Genomic DNA, 15,458 nt, shown 5'->3' with positions numbered 1-15,458 from the left:
GGGACTGGAGTGCATGGTCATCTCTGCCAGGACAATGAGTGGCTCTATTCTGAATGATTTCCACAGCATTCTTGGCTCATGTCACCTGCAGATGCCCTGGAGGAGTATGAGATCCACCTGGACGTCTGCTGGCAAACTGTCTCTGACTACATCTGCCAAGACCTGCTGCACGGTGAGCAGACAACCTACACCGAATGCTGCTGCCGCCTTGGTGAAGCCTGGGGCCAGAACTGTGCGCTCTGTCCACACAGGTCTTCTGGTAAGCAGGGTGGTGAGGGAAGCACTTCTCAGGAGAGCTGTGCTGTGCCGTGCTATGCCATGCTATTCTGTGGCTGCAATCAGGCCTCCACTTGCCATCCTTGTTGCTGAAGCCAGCCCAAATGAGCTACCCTGCATGTCCAGGGCTGGGCAGCACCATGGGGCAGAATGTATCTTCCAGCTGGTTTGAAGTGGTCTGAGGTGATGGAGGGAAGAGTTGCTCCATCCTTCATACTGCTTCCCTCTAGTCTTGCAAGCACCAGGCCTGCTCAGTCTAGAAGAGGAGAGGCACTCAGCCTGAGATGGGAGCACGCTGGGGATTTGGGTTCTCATTGCTGAAGGACTTGTTTTCCCCAGAAAGAAGTTGATCTCCTCCATGATGGGTTTCCACACGCAAAATGTGGAGTTGCATCTTGAGCCTTCTGAATCTTTGCTGGCCCAGTGTGGATGCACCCTTTAGCTGCCATAGCAGCCCTGCTGAGCTTTGGCACTACTTTTCTCTCACCACAGCTGATTTTGCTTTCCTCTGTAATGGAGCCAGTGAAGACAGTGACAGAGGGGCTGAGGTCCGAGAAAGACCTAGGTATGAGTATGGACCAGGCTTGGAAGATCCCCACTATGGCCTTCCCAACCCAGACATGGGCCCCTACTATAACTATCTGGAGTCAGAGTATGGAAACCCTGATGCGGCTTTCCCTCGGAGAGAACTGAGCAGCGAGTTTCGTGGCAGCCCTTTCCACCATGGCCCAGGGCGGCCCCCACCCCGCCACCTGCCCAGCCAACCTGGTGAGTACTGGGTGACACGAATAAGTGCTTTCTCACCCAGCCCGTATCCACTCCAGATGGGATGTTCCAGGCTTCCAGCAAACTCTCTCCCTGGCTATCAACTGGATGCTCTCAGTTTTCCCAGCCCCATCAGTACCATTTCACCACATGCCAGATGTCCCCGCTGTGGTCAGAAAGTGGTCTTCCCACTCTCACATACCCTTGCTACTCTCCAGGTCTTTATGAAGGCTTTGAGGGGCTGCAGGCTGAGGAGTGTGGCATCCTCAATGGCTGTGAGAACGGACGTTGCGTGCGCGTCCCAGAGGGCTACACCTGTGACTGCTTCGATGGCTACCAGCTGGACATGACCCTCATGGCCTGTGTGGGTAAGTGGCTTTTAGTCCCGTTATAGACATGGTGGCCCAGGCTTCCCTTATCTGCTGCCGCTCTCTGGTGGTGCTGCCTGGGATGGTTGTCAGAGGCTTCCCTGCTCTTCTGGGTGCTTTGTGGCCTTGGAGCTGGGAATGTTGTGTCAGGGCACCTGGGGGCATCAGGGAACAGCTGGTCACTGCCTTCTTTGTGTAGCACTCCTGCGCACAGATGGTTTTGTGCTTCTGTTTTCTATCCTCTAAACTCACTGTGACTTTCCACCCTGTCCTATAAGTGAAGGTCTCTAAAGTTTCTCTCATCATCTGCTCTACATCCCCACTGTATGTGTCCGTTGTTTCAAAAGTGCAACTTTCCAGGCCAGCCCCATGCACCCAGTAGAACAGATGAAGATGCTCTTTCCTTAGACAGGGTACTTACTCCACTCCCCAGCATCCTTCCTGCGTGACAATATAGTGCAACTGCTTCGCACAATGCCTGTGGCCTTTCCTTCCCCAGAGCTGCCTAGCCTCTTGCTCCCCCTTCTGCATTTGTGCACAGTTTGCTTTTCCTCAGCTGCAATGCTTTGCACTTGTCATCAGTGAATTTGACTTCTCCAAAGGATCAGAGCGCTCACAGTTTGTTGTCACATAGGTCTTATGAGCACAAAGAGTCTTCCTTTGTCCACACAGATGACAGCATTGACTGGAGCAGGGGTCAGGATCGATCCCACAGGCAACATTTTGAATGGCTGTCATTTTAACAGCCAAGTATTCATAATTATCTCTTGGGTGCAGCTTAGTGACCCATTGTGCAATTGCTGCAGTTTCATCTAGCCCATATTTCCTCAGTCCACTTGAGCGTGTCATGTGAGAGCGTGTTGAAATCCTTATCCTGGCCAAGAATTATACCCACTGTTCCCCCCTTATCGTACAGATTGCTTATCAGGTCAGTAAGGGGAACCAGATTGACATAATCAGGCCTGAAAAGATCTGCTCCAGCTATTTAACAGCCCCTATATCCTTCGGGGGAAGGAGGGCAGTGACCTAATCATTCAGAAACCTGCTTTGTTTAAGTGGATGGGAGTGAGCAGTCTGTGATTCCAGATCCCCCTTATCTATTTGTGGAGGCACTGTATTCCTCAGGGACCTCCTCGATCCTCTGCCTCAGAGGGAACTCTGACTCCTCAGTGCTGGAGTACCAAGTATTTGCAGATGAGCTGCGGCAGCTTTACTTAGCTTACTGTCAAGCTAAGTGAGATGTGGAGATCCCAGAGCTCCTGCCCCTCCTTTAAACTTTGAAACATCCATACTGAATCTGGTCAGAAGGAGCATTTTTATGGTGGCTGGAACAAGGCCTGCATTGGCTACACCAGCCAGCCCGTCATTGTCTGGCTTTTGTTTCCTCCTCTGATAAGGCCCAGACGTACATTCCCCATTGTTTCCTGTTAATGTATTTATGGAGCCTTTTCTTGTTGCTCTTTCTGTCCCTGCCCAGCCAGCACTTGTTTCATACTGCCCAGGGAGCCCCAGGCCTCCATATGCACTGCTAACACTGCTCTGCTGCTGCTCACCTTGGGCGCCCCTGACGAAGCTGGAGTCTGTGGGCGAAGGGCTCGGGCTCTGGCTCAGCACAATGGGGACAAGGCCCTACTGCTGCCTCTCCACAATTTGGGGTGGTTCAGGGCCACTGCATTTAGCAGAGCTGCAGCAGGGCTCCCACATGAGCTCTTTGGCACAGTTTGCAGGTTAATAAAACAAGCCCTTGTTTGCATAGCATGAGGTTCCTTTGTGTTCTGGTCTTGGAGATGATAATCAGCCTCTCAGGGCCAGCATCATCTGCCTCCTGACCTTGTCAGACTGGAAAAGGACATATTCTAGGGCTGGAGATGGCCTTTCTCCCAGATATTAGGCTATCATGACTTGTCAGGGAGAAACTGCTGTGCTCCCCCAGGGTGTCACCAGCTGAAGAGCATGGGGAGGGCCTGTTCTGGGGCTCCAGCCTGTGGCCGGGGTGCCAAGCATTGGGGATGCCATATACCTGGGGCATTCTACAGATGTGCTGAATGCAGCAGGAAGGCAAAGGAGTCAAGGTGCAGCCCAGTGTGACAGAGGATGGGGGGTCACAGTGGGCAGCCTGGATGTGCTGGGGGACACAAGTGAGCTTGAGGAGCCTGGACAAGGGAGGGCTCCCCTGGGGCACAGGGACATGCTGGGACTGCTTGCTGTGCCACCATCTCACCCCCTCTTTTCCTTCTTGCAGACATCAATGAGTGTGAGGATGTGGATGTCCCAGTGCCCCTGTGCCAGGGCGGCACCTGCGAGAACACAGAAGGCTCCTACCGCTGCCGCTGCTTACCAGGCTATGTGGCACTGGCCCAGCCCCACCACTGTGTGCCTCAGACAGCCCAGAGCCCGGCAGCAGCATAGCTCTAGGGGAGAGGCAGTGGGGGTACCCCCTCTGGTGGCACGCTTCTCCGGGACCTGGTGGTGTGGAAAAGGGTCCCCGGGGCTGTGGCTGCTTCTAAGCCCTTTGTCCCTTCACCTCCAAAGCGCACAACTCCCCTGCCACCTTTTCCTGGCTGTGACTGCCAGGGCTGAGCTCCCAGGCTCTGTACCCCCATCCTCACCTCCAGCCCCTGCTTCTGCCACAGCAGAGCCTCCCCAGCCCAGCCCCCAGCACCTGCCAGAGTGCCACATACCAAGGGGGCTCGCAGGACACCTTCTGCCGTGCAGCTCCAGCTCCTCCCCACACCCTGCAGAGAGACTGGGTTCACCTCTCCACGGCGAGCACCACTGCTGCACTGACCTAGCGGCGAGCCTCACTGTACCATGCAGCCTGCCCCAGGACACAGCCCTGCGGGAGCAACCCTGGCTCCCTAAAGCTGCTGCCCAACCTCGAGGTGTGGTGGAGAGGATGGGTGTCCCACAGCCGGCTCATCCTGCAGCTGTCCCACGCACATCCCTACCCCTGCGCTGTGCCTTTGTGCCCCGCGCTGGCTGGGGGGAGTGGGCAGGGTTCCAGCTTAGTTTCTGTAAAGTTGGTGATTTTTTTTAACCGAGTCTGCTGGAAACTTCTCTCATGTTGTTAAATAAAACATTTATTTTGGGCCCTGTGGCTCACGACACTGGGGCTGGGTCAGAATTGTGCTTGTCTTCCCTCTGCCAAGGAATACCACCAGCCTTCCCACTCCTGGGACAGAGAAAAGCCGTGCCAGACCAAACACCCACTTACTTGCCCCAACTGGAGACAACTCCAGCCCCTGGGGGCTACACAGCACGTGGCTGATAACACCCTGCTTCCTTCACATACCTTTTGGTTGCAGTTCAAGAATCCTTGTGGCTGGCAGGAACCTTTGAACAGGTCCAGGAGTTGCTTTTCCTACCCCAGAACCCCTGCTAGGAATGCTTTTGCCTCACGCTGCAGCAAGCAAAGATGTGTTCTGCACAGCCATCTCCTTACAGAGCCTGTGCACTGCTCTGGAGTACACCAGAGGACCAGAGAGCTGACACAGACACCCCAGCACTCAGGAGCAAAGATGCATGGTTGCTTACAAGTCACCTACACCGAGGCCAGCAAGCCACCACCTGCAGCTTCAGCCAAAAAATACAGCTGGATGACCACAGCCAGCCAGAAAATGCCCAGACACTCTGCTTGTCCTCCAGCCACCTACTCCCAGAAGACAACGCAAGCTGGTTTTGTCTAGCCTTTATTAAAAGGAAAGTTATAAAAAGAGGTTCAGGAGCTCCCAGCAGCTCCAAGTTAGTTGATAGTGCAAACCATTGGTTAGAGAAAGAATCATCCCTGCAGAAACACTGAATGCCATTTGGTGTTGCATCCACAAAAAGGAGTTTTCCCAGCCGCAGTCCTGCAGGCTCCAGCAGGGGCCCAGGACAGACTCCGCTGCCAGCTCAGGAAAACTTCCTCCCCTCCTCTTCAGATGTAAGGATGGAAAATGCAGTTCCTAGGAGCATCCTGGTCACAGCAGAGCAGAAAAGCACAGGAGGGTGGATGGAGACAGCATTCTACAAGAGGCACTGAGGGGATATCAGGTAGCAGCTCAGACACTAGCCAGGTTCACTGCAGAGAAATCTCTTTGTGAGGACAGACAGCTCTGTTTCAAACAACTAAAGTGCCTCCACAGAGCATGTGGAAGACAATGTCCTAATGCTCAGTCTCTCTTGCTGACAGCAGCAGACACTTCTCCCCCATGAGCTGCTGTGGGAACATGCCAGATGGATTGTGGAGAGGGGCGAGAGCCCTCTGCCCACAGCTGGCCTTGCAGGAACGAAGTACTGGCTGCCCAGAGGCTGCAGAGTTCTGAAGGAAGCAGTAAGAAATACTTATATAAAAGATTTTGGCTTGTGTTATTTTCTCTGTTTCTCTCCTCCCTGAGCCCAATTCATGGCAGAGCTCCTCAGCTGGTGATCTGCACTGGTATCTTCCAGCAAAACAACATCTGATCCTGGTCATCCACCAGCTCCCATTTCACTATCAGCTTAATCTGAAAGAGAACAATGAAGTAAGAATAGTTAGGAGAGACCAAAGCAAAGACAATGGGCAGTTTCAGTCGTTTGTGACGCAGAGGGGTCCTGGTGGCCCTGTAGGAAGAAGGAGCTGGGCCGCCTGTGGTGACTCCTGCGGTATTGTGTGGCTGGACAGCACTGCTGTGTAACATGGAGATTTCCACATGCTATACTGAGAACCCCCATCAGAGAGTGCAGAGGAAACAACCAGCACGTCCCAGCTGAACGGCACCTGGAACCAACCGCCCCAAATTTGAGTGCTTGGCCAGGAGCAGAGACTTGGCAGGGAGGCTGCATGCATGCACAGCACACAAGGAACACACACGGGGATAGCTGAAGCAGTTTCTCAGCAGCTGGAGTCAGGCTGCTTCCTCTGATGGGTTTGTCCCAAAACAGGAACTGTGGACAGAATCCCTCTCACAACAGAAGTGAGAAGCAGCTGAAGATCCTTCTGACCTCTTCCCCATACTGCAAGATGAAGCATTCTTCTTTACAGATGGGCTGTGGGTTTGCCCCAGGAAGGAGGACAGCCACGAAGCGGTTGTTTACTTACACTGGGGTACTCGCTCTTCACAGGGAGCTTGTTCAGGTAGCTGTAGGAATGTCCCTTCTGGATGGGGCACTGGATCCCAGACTTGCATCCATCAGGCTCAGGGATGGGGAAGGGTATGTCCACATGCAGCATCTCACCATACACCTTTGCCTTACTGCCTTGGCTCTCGATCTCTACAGGACATGGGAAGAGTGAGTGCAGCACCAGAGCAGGGAAACACTTCCACTTTGTGGCCTCCCCTGGACATATTGAAACCAGATGATCATTGTGGTCCTTTTCAACCCAGGCCATTCTATGATTCTGTGATTCTATGATTCTGTACCTGGAGGACAGTCTGCCTGAAGGCTGCAGTGAGCACACTAAGCAGTTCTCCTCGGCTACCTCTTCTCACTCCATGGCACCCTCCAGCCATCCTGCCCAGTTATTCCCAGACACAAAGGCACAGACTTAACACTGTCACCCCCTCTGCCCACCTCATCCCTCCTCACAGGACCCCACCAGCGCCCCAGGCCCCGCGGAGCCGATGCTTACTGCTGGCGAAAGTGACGTTGATGCTGTACGAGGTCCCTTTGACGAGCTGGCAGGGCTGCCTGGGACAGGGGCTCACGTTCACCTCTTGAATGCTTCCGTCTTTGGAACCTAAAAGGACGAGCGAGGATTAGAGGCGCCAGGACCCAGGATGGCAACTCCCGCTCGGCCAAGGAACCGGGCCCCAGCACCTCGTGGGACACTCACCGCAGTCCACGAAGCGGAGTGGCTCAGCCAGGGCGGCGGCAGCGAGAGCCAGCAGCAGCACGAGAGGCGGCGGCACCATGGCGGCACTGCTCTGCGCTGCGCTGCGGAGGCGGTGGTGGCGGCGGCGGCGGCGTCACATGAGAGCGGCGGGGCCGCCCCGTCCCGCCCCGTGCCGGCGGTCAGCTGAGCGCCGCTCCGCCCGCGGGGCCGCAGGCTGGCTGGCAGCCGGTTTCGCGGCGACGGCGCTGATGCTCAGATTCCCCGCGGCAGCGTTCAGCAGAAGCAGACAGCCGCTAGCAGACCGTGCTGTCAGGGACGTGCCCCCTGTGACAGCTGGTACAATCCGTGGGCCTCTGGGTCACCCTGGAGCCACCATTTCACTGAGAAAGTGAACAGATACGTTCATCCCTGCGAGACTGGTGCTTGCGTTCTGCACTTACTTATCCCACCAATTCAATTACCCGAGGAAAAAATCTGAAGTTCCGCTTGATGAGCAGCTATGCCCAATGAATGTAAATTCCTGTAACAGCGTTGCGCTTGCAGCTTGGTAAACACACAGACCTTCAGGCACTGTAGTGGCACTGAATACAGAAATGGTATTCTAGAGAAAATCCACATGCAGGGACTAATCAATTTCTCCTGCTCTCTCAGCCAGTACATGCGCCTTTAGCTGTAGGTCACCAGGATTCACAATGAATGCACCACGGGACACTGACATTCAACAGCCATGGCAAGGGTTTCTTGTCATCAGTTTCTGAATCACTCAAATGAGCTCAGTTTTCCAGTGAGATAGGGATAAAATGCCTTAAACACACACGCTGTAGAGGCAAGCAGAATACTTAGAGAACCCAGCTTGCAGACAGACCTCATCGGGCTTAAAGAGAGCTTAAGGAACTCCCCAAACATAAAGGGTGCAGAATGAGGAGAGGGGAAACAAAGTACAATGAGATTATATCAAGTTATCAAGAACCACAAGACCAAGAAAGCCACAGCCTAAGAAGGGAGAAAACACAGACTATAATCCTGGATGAGACAAAAACACCCCCTGGCTACATAGCTGGCAGAAAGAAAAAATGATCACTGGTAATAGAGAGGTGCAAAGAAACAGCTGCTCTCCTTCCTTACATGACCTGGCTACTCCGAACATTTGTCCCCAGCACATGAATCACTCGTCAGAGAAATGGATTATTAATCAGATTAAATTAACTCTGATTGAGGCCAACTCTCTCTCATTTTCTCAATCTAAAGTAAAGCAACAACATCCAGAAATGCCTTGAAAATACTTGTTCCATTTCAGACATCTAACACTGGTAAAACTGAGGGCATATAGAAAGTACAAGTGTTTTTTTTAAGGGAGCAGGCTACATCAAATATCCAAAAGGAGTTTACAGTGAATATAGATGCAACACGAGACCATGAAATGCCAGGATTCAGCACAATAAATCCTGCAAGAGAGAGAAAAGCCAGTGCAGTGAGAGAAGTAGAACCATCCTTCTCCCTTTTTCTCCCAGGAGCTCTTGATTCATTCCTCCAAACGCAGAGGTGCACTGATAATAACTCAAAACACACCTCCCATATGTGTTTAAAAGCATCAAGTGTTCCAATACACCTAATCTGAGGATCCAGCTGTTTGCAGCTAACTGGATGAGCACCAGCTCCTCTGGGACCCCACCTGTGATACTTTCCTAGTTTTATGTGAACATTATTACAGTTAATCCAAGAGTGAGAAAAACTAAACAGCTCAAACCAGTCTTTATTTACATGTGCAAAGTGGTATACATAAGCAAAAGCATGTGGTTGCATTTCTTTAAAGTGCTGCCCCCTCAGCCTGGCAGCCACATTCATTGTGGGAGTGAGCCTTTTAGGATTTATACACATAATATTAACTACATGTTTACTACTGCAGGCACTCCACCACATGCTTGATTTCTGTGCCTATGCCAAAAAAAATACTTTTGCTTCCTGCAGTTGTTAAATCTCTGTTTGGAGCTGCCTACTCCCTGCTTAATGGACAATAACTTTGTCAAGCAGATCTGATCTTGGATTTAAGCACTTCCTCTGCCTCCACTGTGCTGCAAGGAGGTCAAGCTGTTCTAGGCACTGCCTTGTTCCGATTGAGATGTGTGAGAAAGCTAGTAGTCAGCAATCCCGAGCTGCGCTGACTTTAAATGATCCCCTCCTACTGGGATGACTGGTTTTCCTCTGTCATGCCACTGTATGACTCTCCACAAACCTGACCGGTGGTGAGGGAACAGGATTGCAGCCTGGAATTCCTCCAGCTGAAGCACATAAGGAAATGATAAGCAACCCTTTAACTGTAGACACATCTTTGAGCAACAGGCCGGACCACTGTTACATGTCAAATGATCAGGTTTAAGAGAGAGAAATGAGGCAGAGCTGCTCAGCTTCAGGCTGGCAGCCAAGCTCAGGACTCAGTCAGGTGAGTGAAGATTCATCCTCCACAAAGCCCTGATACAAGTTTTTGAAGAGGAAAAGCATCTTTAACAAAATGCACGTAACCTTTCATTAAGCATGAGTTCCCCGCTTTGACTGTGAAGAGTTAATTGAAGAGCCATTAAACACCTACACACGCTGAAATGCGAGGCAGGAGATATGAGCAGAGGGGGCCTGGGAGACTGCAAGCGCTGGTGCTAACGCAGGCTCTGTGGTGAAACCATGGAGACTGCGTCTGAGAACTGCGCCTTACACACCCATTGTGGGGATGAAGGCTGCACATCTGCCCAATTCTGCTGGATCCTGTTCTCACAGAGACGTGAGGAGCGGGAGGGGCTGCGTGGAAGTGCAGCACATGCAGAAAGCTGAGCATGTCTGTGTTTGCAGTACCAGGGTCATGAATCCCGATCCAAAGGAAAACTGGCCTCTGCAGGGAGCACTGAGCTTAGAGACTCAGAGATTCCTCCCTGATAAAGAAAGTAAAACAGAAAAGTCAGTATCGGGAAAAATCCTAAGAAATCCTTCAGAGCAGGCCCTGTGTTTGTTCTTCTGTTTGCGTAATTCCCCTGCAATGACATCTTGATCCCTGTCAGGGTCTCAGGGTACGACTCAGTGCAAATAACCCTCACAGCTAAGTCTACTGCAAACACACTCTGTTGAAAAGCACTGCATTATTTACAAAGTTATTTTTCTTTCACGAGCTTTGCTGCTGTCAAAAGCAAACACTTTCAAGGACAAATACAAGTTTCGTGCTTTCAGCCACAGCACGTTCCCAAACCTAGGACCGGGCTGACACAGCCGTGTCAACGTCTTCCCTACGCGTGGGCCACCGCTCCCCCCGCAGCCGGGGAGCACGGCAGCCCGCAGCCCACGTAGGGACACAGCCAGACCCCGCCGGGAGCCACCGCTCACCCGGCCCACCCGCACGTCGCCTAGCAACACTCCCCACCGAACGCTTCCGCCTCGGTACATGCCATGGCGGATCGCGCCGGAAATGGCGGCTCCGGACAGCCAATGGGCGGGCGGGGCGGGGCAGGGCGCTGAGGAAGGAGCGAGAGGCAAGATGGCGGCCCTGAGGCGCTGTTGGTGGCTAGCGCGGGGAGGTCGGGTCAGGTACCGACTCGGCAGCGCCTCTCTCTGTGACAGGGGGTGGCGGGTGCGGGGCCGGGGGCTCGGCGTGGCCCCGCTGAGGCTCGTCCTTTCTTCCCCTCCTTTTCCCTGAAGCAGTTGGTGCTCTGCTCCATCGCGCAGAGGACGAGAGCCGCTCGGCCCCCCGGCGGCCCCGGTCTGCGCGCTGGGCCACTCGCTGCGGTGGGCATCGTCCTCCTCCCAGCCGGGCCCGACGGAAAGCGACTCCAGCGAAGGACAGGTCTACCTCAGCGAGAGCTGCGTGAAGGTAGGCCCCCGAGAGGGCTTCCCGAAACGTCCGGCCTGCCCCGAGTGCACGGCAGAAGTGTTGCAGCGTTTGCCTTTTCGTTAACCATGGTTTGAGCTTTTGTTTGTTTGTTTTTTTAATCTTTTCTGTTTTGTAGAGGCTGCTGGAGATTGCAGAAGGATCAGAGTTTCTCCGGCTTCAGGTGGAAGGAGGTGGTTGCTCTGGGTTCCAGTACAAGTTTTCTTTGGACACGGTTATCAATCCTGATGACAGGCAAGGATGGAGGGGCTGTTCTGTGCAAAGGGGGCAAGATGGGTGTGTGTGCGGTACGATATCTTGGAAGGACAAAGACTGCGAGATGAGGAAAGTGCTCGGGCTGTACTTCTTGGTTGTATCTCTAGCACAACTAATTTAACTAGTTTAAATATGCTGCTTTTCTGCAGGGTGTTTGAACAAGGTGGTGCCCGTGTAGTTGTGGATGTGGACAGCCTGGCTTTTGTGAAAGGTTCCATGGTAGACTTCAGCCAGGAGCTGATTCGCAGCTCATTCCAGGTGGTGAGCAATCCTCAGGCAGAGAAAGGATGCTCCTGTGGGACTTCCTTTTCTGTCAAATTCTGATTGGACTTCTTATGGATGATTGCTGTCTGCAGATGTTTCCTGGCAGTCTCCAGAGGGTTTTGTTTGATCTTTTCCCAGTTGATCCTTCTCATCTTTCTAACCCTGTGACACAGCAGTTACAGATGACACCAGCTGTATGTGTCTGAACTGAGCCTGTTTCCAAGACTTTTTGGCCTTCCTCTCAGAAATATGAAGTAGCCATAATCACGCAAACAGAAGCATCTTCGGTGCTTTGTGAACCACCTGCTCAGTGGTGCAGACTCACCTGCCTTCTCCAGAATATGGAACCACTTGTCTCTACAAGAGATGGCTGTATATATGTGTGTGTTTATTGAGAGTTCTTACTAAAAAAATAATATATGTATTTGAGGTTGTTTGGTATTACTCATGCATTTCTGGTGGGTGGAATCTGGGTTCATTCCAGTTAGGGCTGTTTACCAATTTTTTTTCATCTGAATTGGATTTATACCTACCAGTGTTGCTGGCTGTTCAACATTCTGTGGGCTTTTCTAGACACTTAGCTTTTTCAGGCTAGGCTCAGTTCCAGGAGCCCATAGTAGTTTTGCTCTCAGTCCCTGGGATGAAAGATTTGACTTGTTCAAAGTAAGTGAAGCTCAAAGACTGAGTTAGCAAGAATTAATAGCTATTTGTTTTGCTTTGGGGGGGAAAAAAAAAAAGTGGTGTGTGTGTATGTATATAAATAAAATACACAGCCTTCCATCCCCAGTGCTGTTTTAGGTTGTTCCTAAACATGTCTTGGCTTTTTATGTCATACGATCTCTAAGGTTTCGTAGTGAATCCACTGTCTTTTCTTTCTAACAGGAAAGGAAGTTTAGGTAACAAAGGAGACAAGTTCTGGCGTATTGCATGAGTGACCTTAAGTCATTTTTACTTAACTGAGAATAATTTGCCTCACCATATATCCTGTCTGGTGTTATGAAAGAATTAAATAACTCCTCTCCTTTCTGCAATTTCCAAAAAAATGGGAAAAATAGAGGTTTCCAAAATAACATCATTTTGACTAGTTTTCTGTATCTTTTTATCTGCCACTAGATGTCTTTTAAATCACAGTGATTCATGTGCTTCTGGGTGAAAGGAGAGAGAGAAAACTATTTTTGTTCCCTCTCTTGTGTTTTATCTGATCAAAACCAAATTGTTGAAGACTTCAATCATTCACGTGAGTCTGGGAGGACTGCATGACTTTGGTTTCAGGGGAACTGCTTAAAGCCAACCATGAGGTTTTGAGGACTCAATGCCATAGGCATTCTTCTTGTTGTTAAGCTTACAGAATTCCTTTCTAAGCTAGTCAGCAGCACATACAATATACTATATATCCACCTGCTGATTTCTGGTGCTTAGTTTATAGCCAGACAATGTTAGCTTCATCCATAGACTATGCAGTTTTGTCACTTGAGGAATATGGGTGGGCTTGGAGCAGCAGTTCCTTTGGTCTGGTGCTTTTGATTTGTTCCCTGAAGTCAAAATGCTTATGTCCCTATCAAACCAAGCTGGATGTAGTACTGTAGTGAGCCAAAGGATATGATGAAAAGACCTGCCTAAATCCCTGCAGGATCCCTCAATCTCCTAGGTCTTGAATTGAATGTCTGCCAAAAATGCCTTCAAAAAGTGGAAGACCTAAAAGCATGTTTAGGTAGAATACATTAGATATATATTTTTTTTTCAGGTGGGATAGCAGAGCAATGAAAAATTGCTTTCTGAAGTAGAAAGCTTGTAATCTAGCTCTTGATCTGTTTCATACTATTGGACCTTGATCAAGTCTCTTTTGGCACTTTTCAATGGGAAATGTAAATGCAGGAGTAGTGAATGGAAAAGAGGAAACCAGCAACTAGCAAGGGTTGGTTTTTGTTTTTGTAAATGAAAACCTTTCTTTAGCCCCTATAAATATTCCACCTGGGTTACTGTACTTAGTAAATGTGTACAGGCTCTGTCTACAGAACCTAACCAGGTGCCACTTCCCCCACTCTCCACTGTTCAAGTAAATCAAGCGAGTGCTGTCTGCATGGAGTGCAACCACTTTCAGATAACTTTCCTCCTTCTTTGCAGGGACTATATGGAGGATGAATCACAGAATCACCAAGGTTGGAAAAGACCTCCAAGATTATCCAGTCCAACCAAAAATGAAATTTTGTGTTCGTACCAGTGCCACCAGCAGCCTGTTGCTGGGCTCAGGGGAAGCTTGCATGCATGCCTTGCTCTGTCTGCACTTTTGGTAGTACTACTGTAACTGCACTAGGTGGACCCCTTACTCCTTAGGATTGGCTGTTCTGGACAAGACTTGCAACTTGAGTAAGGTTGAATGTGCTCCCTGAAGGACCTATGCAAGAACAAAAGTTTCTTTGGAGGCAGGCTAGAGCTGATTTTGTCTTAACTCCAGACTTGTAGTCTTTATGTCAGAGACATTGCTTAAAGCTGGAGAGGTTTCATCTGTACAGTGCATTGCTCTTGACCTCCTAGTCCTGCTTCCTGTCAGCAGCTAAAATCTACTGGCCAAAACAACTAGTTTTACTGTACCCAGTATGAAAGGGATGCTAAAGGCTGTGTTATCTCTATAACCGTGCTGTCTTAAAAAAGTATATCTGAAAGAAGCCCATGTCAATATATTATAAATTGGAAACTTCTGTGTCTAGGAAGCTGGCAATGGGGTCATATTAACAGAATGGAATTAAGGTGACCTTGGTGAATTTTGCCAGTATAGGCAAAAAAGGCTGGATTCTGGCTCTGGCAGAAATAAATTTAAAAAAATGTTAAGGTTTATACATGGGCTAGTCTTAGGGGGGGAAAGATCTCACCACTGGTATGAAGTAAAGGATGCAGAGGATTAGAGTTCTGTCTGGAGAGTGAGGGACTGCTTTGGCACATCTGTGTGGTATCTGTAATGTGGGAATATGTTGCAGCTCTTGTACTGAAACTGTGAGATTAGGACAGGAGTGTGGAGCTGAAGATGCTGGCAAATTCAAATTCATTGCGAATGAGAAGCTGCAGTGGAAAATCTTTTCTCTGCTCCCACATGAAGGATTCTCTCGGTTCACCCACCTGACAAGGAATGATCAAGTAAGATATTTATGGAAACCTACGTTAAGATAAAACTTCAAAGGAAAGGGCACAATCATCAGTATCAGTGACAGGTGGATAGAGAAAGATGGCATAGAAATCCTTGCTTTGGTCTGGGCTTTTTGGCTCTCCAGGGACTTGGTAGATAACCAGCATGTTCTAATAACAGCATTCCAAGTCCATTCTTAAAACTTGGTAGCTTCTGCCACTTATTAACTGTGGCAACTTGCACGTCTTCCAGAAAGAGGTGGAGAAACAGTGCTGTTGGGATACGCGTGGTGATACGGTGCTTGCTTTGAGTGGGCTGCTTGCTGTTGGTATTGCTTGCTAAACAGAGCATTTGGGCTGGGTGGCTCCTAGACAATCAGCCAAGGGCCGGTATTAAGAGAATAAGTGCTTTTCACACCCCAAAATATTCTTCTGTAAAACTTAACTGAATTCAGGTCTTCTTTGTAATATTCTATATCTGTACTGACCTGTTGGGTAGGTCAGGAAGATGGCTAGGGCAGAAGAGCCAGTTCCCTCTCAGAGGCACCCCATTGGGCTTCTGCTTCCCCGACACGGTTGTATAATTTCCTGCTTTCTTAGGGCTTGCCTGAATCCAGTGCTTGGGGGAGGATTCACTCAACGGCAGTGACAGGAAAGCAGAAGTCTTCTCTTGTCTGTGTCCCACGCTATGAAGGCAACTACTTTTGTATCACAACTGTCTTCAGCCTTGCAAGCATTCTGAACATCC

The 15,458-nt window shown here is 50.3% G+C and overlaps 3 protein-coding genes across 6 annotated transcripts in view; 2 read left to right on the top strand and 1 right to left on the bottom strand.

The window, feature by feature from the left end:
• The window catches only part of LTBP2 (latent transforming growth factor beta binding protein 2), a 60,451-nt gene extending 55,932 nt beyond the window's left edge, over positions 1–4,519 (top strand). For both annotated transcript variants that reach the window (XM_085225313.1, XM_085225312.1), the window contains 4 exons: positions 92–259; positions 769–1,044; positions 1,260–1,409; positions 3,652–4,519. In XM_085225313.1, coding sequence (XP_085081439.1) covers positions 92–259; positions 769–1,044; positions 1,260–1,409; positions 3,652–3,818 — 761 coding nt within the window. In that variant the 3' untranslated portion in view covers positions 3,819–4,519. The remainder of the gene's footprint in view (positions 1–91; positions 260–768; positions 1,045–1,259; positions 1,410–3,651) is intronic.
• A 563-nt stretch (positions 4,520–5,082) lies between these two features.
• Positions 5,083–7,359, bottom strand: NPC2 (NPC intracellular cholesterol transporter 2). The gene is made up of 4 exons (XM_010711759.2): positions 7,204–7,359; positions 7,000–7,107; positions 6,469–6,641; positions 5,083–5,893 (listed from the first exon to the last, which is right to left on the bottom strand). The coding sequence occupies exons 1-4, from the start codon at positions 7,280–7,282 to the stop codon at positions 5,807–5,809; spliced, it is 447 nt and encodes a 148-aa protein (XP_010710061.2). The 5' UTR covers positions 7,283–7,359; the 3' UTR covers positions 5,083–5,806.
• Positions 7,360–10,642: 3,283 nt separating this feature from the next.
• ISCA2 (iron-sulfur cluster assembly 2) lies at positions 10,643–14,425 on the top strand. Of its 3 annotated transcripts, none has more exons than XM_085225322.1 (5): positions 10,643–10,770; positions 10,882–11,053; positions 11,190–11,305; positions 11,476–11,587; positions 13,715–14,425. In XM_085225322.1, the coding sequence occupies exons 1-5, from the start codon at positions 10,652–10,654 to the stop codon at positions 13,730–13,732; spliced, it is 537 nt and encodes a 178-aa protein (XP_085081448.1). In that variant the 5' UTR covers positions 10,643–10,651; the 3' UTR covers positions 13,733–14,425. The 3 variants fall into 3 exon arrangements, with proteins under 3 accessions (XP_085081448.1, XP_085081447.1, XP_085081446.1); XM_085225320.1 differs by lacking the exon at positions 13,715–14,425 and adding an exon at positions 11,683–12,014 and having other exon boundaries at positions 10,656–10,770; XM_085225321.1 differs by lacking the exon at positions 13,715–14,425 and having other exon boundaries at positions 11,476–12,014.
• Positions 14,426–15,458: the final 1,033 nt, after the last annotated feature.

Source organism: Meleagris gallopavo, chromosome 5, assembly GCF_905368555.1.
Source record: "Meleagris gallopavo chromosome 5, MGAL_WU_HG_1.1, whole genome shotgun sequence".
Lineage (NCBI taxonomy): Eukaryota > Metazoa > Chordata > Aves > Galliformes > Phasianidae > Meleagris > Meleagris gallopavo.
Note: the sequence above shows the minus strand (reverse complement) of the source record. Positions and strands in the feature narration are given on the sequence as shown.

Coding starts and splice junctions, on each gene's coding strand:
- ISCA2 (XM_085225321.1), top strand. CDS start 10,652: ATGGCGGCTCCGGACAGCCAATGGGCGGGCGGGGCGGGGCAGGGCGCT. Junction 11,054..11,189: donor TCAGCGAGAGCTGCGTGAAG/GTAGGCCCCCGA, acceptor TCTGTTTTGTAG/AGGCTGCTGGAGATTGCAGA. Junction 11,306..11,475: donor GTTATCAATCCTGATGACAG/GCAAGGATGGAG, acceptor GCTTTTCTGCAG/GGTGTTTGAACAAGGTGGTG.
- NPC2 (XM_010711759.2), bottom strand. CDS start 7,282: ATGGTGCCGCCGCCTCTCGTGCTGCTGCTGGCTCTCGCTGCCGCCGCC. Junction 7,108..7,203: donor ACTCCGCTTCGTGGACTGCG/GTGAGTGTCCCA, acceptor TCGTCCTTTTAG/GTTCCAAAGACGGAAGCATT. Junction 6,642..6,999: donor CAACGTCACTTTCGCCAGCA/GTAAGCATCGGC, acceptor CATGTCCTGTAG/AGATCGAGAGCCAAGGCAGT.